Genomic DNA, 5881 nt, shown 5'->3' on the forward strand with positions numbered 1-5881 from the left:
TCCCGTTCTTACAGGTACAGGTCCTGTTTTGATGTTAAAAAAAATTCTTGCACCAGCAACTGCCCACCAAAAAAACCCATGCACAACCTTAAGGTGAGAAAAAATTCATAGCCCATAAAATTGTACAATTTCCGTCAACCCCCCTCCAACCTCAAAAAATAATGGTCCTTTCCTAATCAGCATGTTATGTAGGCGCGTGACAGGGGTTACACGCTCGTCACGAAATCTCCAATAACTCGGATAACCTCTTCTTCTTGCTGTCAAACCTGGAGTGTGCTAGCGAGAGGAATTCCCTCTAAAGTGCGGATGACTCGAACACGACCACTTCCTACATCGATCAGTTGTCGTCACTTCCGCTTTGTCATTCTGATGCATGCAATTACCACAATTATCAGACGCATGCGCAAGATTTGTTATGAACTAAAAAATCCAAGATGGCAGGAGACGGTGACAGAGAGATGGTCCTGGCAAACTTTCAGGTAAACGTTGATTCTGTTGTATTCTGCGTGTCTTCTTCTGGATTCGAATTCTTTTCTTTATTTCTAATCAGAGCATAACGGGAATCGAGAACCTTGATGAATGCATTACACTTCTGGACCATCATAACTGGGACTTGACGGTAGGAAGTGATTTTACTCATGAAGTGTACATCTTTATTGCATTCGATTCGTTTTCTCTGATTTGCCCATTGCCCTTTTTCCTAGGCTTGTGTGAACTCCGTCCTGGCCGACGAGACAGATTCGCCATTACGGTTTGTGTAACACTGTACTGATGTTAAATGAAATGCATGTGTAACGATAAAAAAGCAATGCTTTTTGAACAGAACTAACTAGCGTATATGACGCGATATCTGTGCATTTTTCAGGCGTGATTTATTCACTACGTCTAGTCATTCATCGAAATATATTGTGCCGTTTATTGTTTCATTTCAAGATATAAATTCCCGAAAAAAAAAAAAAAAAACTACAATGTTAAAAAATAAAAAGAATTCTTCATTATTAGTAATTTACTGGTAGACAATGATTTAATGAATTTATTATCGAATGAAAACCTGAGTTAATTATTACCGTGACCTGGCACAAAACACCTTACATTTTTCAGACCTAAACATTGCACTGCAAATTAGGCCCAGTTTAAGCGTTGAATTTTACATGCACTGAATCTAATTGCTGAATTAAGTACAGGTAAAATGCAGCATTTGAATCAATAAAATGCGACAAATTTGAAGTAAATGCGAGCTCAGTCAAATATTCAACTGATCCAGTTGACTATACGACTGAAGTTTGACAGTTGATTTAAACGCCATGTGTTACATATGCTGAATCTAATTAATAACTTATGTTAAATGATATTTTACTCATAGAGTAACTCCACAATTTTATGCTGGATGACATGCGGACAACAAGCTGAAGGGACTTTTTGGTGGCGATTGCAGTGCAATTGCAGTTTAAATCAAATGCCAAACTTATTAGTTCGAGTTGACTCAAATTAGTATTAGATTTGGCGCATGTAAAATGTGATGTTTAAACTAGTCCTTAAAACTGCAAATTTAGCATTATTTTACCTATGAAAATACCAATATGCAGTACATGTACTTATCCATTTGATTACATAATAAACCATTTTTCTTTATACAGGTTTCATAGGTATGCTTACACAATGTACACAGAATATATATACACAGTGCATGTATACAATTTACACACAATGTAATTCCCTGGCCAAACAGACACACAAATAGCTGCAAGTTGAACTTGCGTAGAGATTGCACTGGTTGGCCAAACGGAATTGTAAGTTTCCTCGCAAGTACACACAAGTCACAAAAAAACAACCATTTTAAGGTCGCCATATTGAAAACCCTGCATACATTGTTATAACAATGAATGGATGTCACTCAACTTGTTTGACTTGGGTTGGGTGGCCAAACGGTGAAAAACCGGCATTAACTTGTGTGCAAAGTCATCGCAAGTCAACACAAGTGCATGCAAGGCCTGGCCAAATGGGGTCCTAAGTGAACCCAAGTGTCTACTTGTGAGTCCGTTTCGTGAGGGTTTAATGGTGCTGTTACACTAGGCAATAAACATGTCTTGCAATTTTGTTGTGATGTACCATAATTGCCTACTGTATCATCAAATGACTATGCATGTTTTGCAATGTTTTTGTTGCAGTAGTGGTGCGCAAATTAAATGATCAAGTTCTACTTTTCTGCACAGTTATAGCAATGAAAAATGTTGCAAGATATGTTTGAATCATGGGGTATTATACCAGGTATTTTCTTGTGCAATGCCGCAACAAAATTGTAAGACAAATTACCTGTAGAAGGAAAATGGCCTTGTGTAACAGCACTTTTACATTGTGTATGTTGTATACAAGCACAGTGTATGGCTGGTTTGCAGTGTCACTCCATCAAAAATGAAAATCATAACCATTCAATAAATTAAGTCAAGAAGCTGGGATATGAAAGATGATTGATATATAAACAACCTTGCCAAGATTTAGGTCTGTGTAGTTTTTCATTCTCCCATTATTCGGAGAAGTGTTTCACACAACTTTATAGAGCTTTGTATGGAGTCGCCATGATTGTGCCCCTCGGAGGGACACAAACATGGCAGCCGTAAAGTAACAGAAACATCTGTCATTGGGTTTTGCCATTGAAACGAAAAGTTATTACTCTAGAGCTCCGACACATTTAGATTAATACTTTTTCTAGAACAAAAACTGTTTAGTCAGAAAAAACTTGAGCAATAACTCATCTTTTTTGACTACTCGAGAGCCTTATCAGGTCGCCATTTTAATGTCATGCAATGCATAACCTTGGAAATTCAAACCTGCTTTATTACATAATGAGAACCCTGTCGAGCTTAAACGCTGCAAAACATCAAGTTATTAAAGGGTCTTACATCTGACGAAACTAAAACTTTAGAAGGATTGGTAATTTCTTATTTTGGAAAATGATGACGTCACATGAAAAGCGGCAATACTCATAGTCGCATGCCACTTTACCTTACTTGATTCATCCTTTGCGAAATTTCACACTGAAACATTTTTTGTGAGCATTGCTATTATTATTGTTACTGAGCAATGTTCTAAGACACTGAAGGTAACCTAACTGATCCAGGGATAAATAATGGGACCTGTATGTGTAGCTTTTTCATGTCAGTCGCTCATATACTGTAGCTGCAAAGCAGTGTATAGATTAAATCTTCAGTTTAAACTTGACCATCAACATTTCTTTTCTGAACCGCTGAGGTTCTAGCCTGCAAGCAGGATCTTGTGCACTGTGCCTTGAGCTAAGGCGATGAGCGAATTTGCGAGAGACGGGGGGTGGGTGGGTGGGGCGAGCTGGTGAGATGCCTCCAGCTCACAGACTACTAGAGGTTCACTTTCTTCAGTAGAAGTTTAATTAATTTTACAGACCACTTTTAGTTCTAGAATTAGTATAAACAGTGCTACATGACATCAAGTGTTACTTTATTACTTTTTCTTCAACTGTCTAGTGTGCCAGAGGCTCCCATAGTTGACGAATCTTTAGTTACTGATCAGTCTTCAGCGGTGCTGTCTGTAGCTTCAGTTTCTGTTGGCGAGGTGGTTGGAAATGCAATCCCTCTGTGCCTGTCTTCAAGAAGGATAAAGTTTCTAATTGAATGGAGAGATAAGACCATTCCTGTGACATTAGATGACAGTGAAACAATAGGTATTGTCAGGGTTTTTGAGTTTTAATTTGTACCTCCTTATGCGTGCACATGTATGAAAAAATTAGCCTATCAGATTGATTGTTTTCCTTAAAATGCATGTGGGCAAAATGTTAGGCCCAATCATATGTACAATTGGGTTGGTTGAACCCTGAAGGAGGCATTAATTCCAAAATGTCAGTAATGATTTTATTATACATGTAATTATGGCTGAACTGCCAGCTCGGTCCATAAACCTGCAAAAAAGAACTTCACCAATATTTCTCTAATATGGACCTCACACAAGTTCAATATCATATTGTAGAATGATAACTAACATTTTTAGTGCCCCATGGCCCAAGAAACTAAATTTATCTACAATGTACATGTACACTGTAGTTCAAGGCATCACACTATATATGACTTTATATTGATTCTTATTTACCAAGTGTGAAGGCTGTACTTGGAGAATATTGGCCTGGGGTCTTGACAGTATGGACCAAGTGCAGCAGAGGTCTTAAAAAATGATGTGCAAGCTGTTAATAATTATGCTCCCAGTACAGTGGTGGGCAAGTGTGTTATTGCTTAATTACATGACTGAAAATGTTTAGAAAAAATGTTATGATCACAGTCTGGAAAAACATTGGAAACTTCAGGAGTGCAATTCTGATGGGATGCAACTGTAGGCACATACTTTAATCTTGTGTTAAACAAAACAGAATGGAAAGAGAATTTTAAGAAAAAGAAAAGGCATATTTTATGTGAAAGCAGTTCTTTGAGAAACATACTGTAAGCCATAAAACTATCAGAAAATCTTCAAGAGTGATTTGTGCAGTATCATGCGGGATAGTACCCTGTCCAATACTGAGAGAATACAGTATTGGACCTGTAATGTAGCAATATGATTGGTTGATTTTAGTTACTGGCTCTGAACTAACTTAGTTGTGCAACACTTATTTTATTCATAACCTGGTAGGGTCTTTCATCCGATTACATTCTGATAATAACCCCTGAGCTTATTATTTTTTTGTACAAGTCTTTTGAACTTTTTTGGTAAATGGCACTTCCACTACTTGGGGGAGGGCTTACAACTGTGTTATACAATAATGTCCCTTTCTGACTACTTGCTGGTGGTCTTGGTTGTTACAAGTTCAACTCCTCAGTCACACTAAAAAGGCCAACTGGTCTACCTACTGTCAGTTGGTGTTTTTAGGATGTTATCATTACTTTACAATTATATTTCTTTCATTGTTTGTTTACATTGGTCCTGAAAAGGTCCTGGAAAGCCCGTTTGGGCGGGTGGTCAATTAAGATTTTTTTTTAAAGTAACTGTCTGTACAATGTAGTTTTTACATGTCCAGTGTATGTATTTGTTATTATATGATTATTTAAATTCCTAGGGACAATCAAACGAATGCTAGAGATACAACTAGGCATACCAATGGATGAGCAAAGCCTTCTGGGTTGGCCAAACCATCTAAACTTAAATGATGAGGTGAGACTTCCATAGTGCAGTAGGTAAAATAGCCTATGTCATAACTTGCTCGAGTTTATCATGCACAGTCTTTCTTTATCTTCTTCTCTACCCTTTGGTGTGTTTTTACCCTTCCAATAAGCTATTAGTTTGAGGGTGCTTCAATTTGAAGATATTAATTACACATGACATTGTACACATGTATGTGCATTGTAAAAGTGACTTAAAACCTCTTGACATACGTGTAGACTGTAGCTCCTTAAAATTGGGTACATTACTAGCTTTCTACTATTAATATTACAGTAGTACATGAACTGTTGACTGTCAAACTCTGTGGTAAATTAACTCATACATTCTGGTATACCTGATTGGATAGGTATAATTAGGTCTTGGCAATTTTTAAATTAAACTCCTTGCAAAAGTCTGTCAATAAACTATCAACACAAGCAGGCTAATATATGATACTGTACTGTACAATGGAAAATGAATGTTTCACAGACATGTCGTTACTCTCCTCAAAAGCCCATGAGTCTCCTAAATAATGTTCTGGTGGTACATACAGACATTTGAATGTGTACTTTCTATCACATGAACGTCACCTCATTTTTGTTTGCTGACAAACTCTACAGAGTGTACTGAGCACTTTAAGCTTAAGAGAAGAGACAGCATTGGTTTTAGTCAGCCGTTTGGTGACAACCACACCAAAAGAAAGTCAGCCATGTTCAGTTAAAAGAAC

General features: G+C 37.3%; 1 protein-coding gene across 2 annotated transcripts in view; it reads left to right on the top strand.

The window, feature by feature from the left end:
• The first annotated feature begins 403 nt into the window (after nt 1-403).
• Nucleotides 404-5881, top strand: part of LOC145467182 (FAS-associated factor 1-like) — a 17822-nt gene continuing 12344 nt past the window's right edge. For both annotated transcript variants that reach the window (XM_081450738.1, XM_081450737.1), the window contains exons 1-6: nt 404-479; nt 551-619; nt 705-751; nt 3498-3694; nt 5072-5166; nt 5775-5881. The exon at nt 5775-5881 is cut by the window's right edge and continues 21 nt beyond it. In XM_081450738.1, coding sequence (XP_081306864.1) covers nt 435-479; nt 551-619; nt 705-751; nt 3498-3694; nt 5072-5166; nt 5775-5881 — 560 coding nt within the window. In that variant the 5' untranslated portion in view covers nt 404-434. The remainder of the gene's footprint in view (nt 480-550; nt 620-704; nt 752-3497; nt 3695-5071; nt 5167-5774) is intronic.

The sequence above is a fragment of the Orbicella franksi genome, chromosome 14 (assembly GCF_964199315.1).
Source record: "Orbicella franksi chromosome 14, jaOrbFran1.1, whole genome shotgun sequence".
Taxonomy (NCBI): Eukaryota; Metazoa; Cnidaria; class Anthozoa; order Scleractinia; family Merulinidae; genus Orbicella; species Orbicella franksi.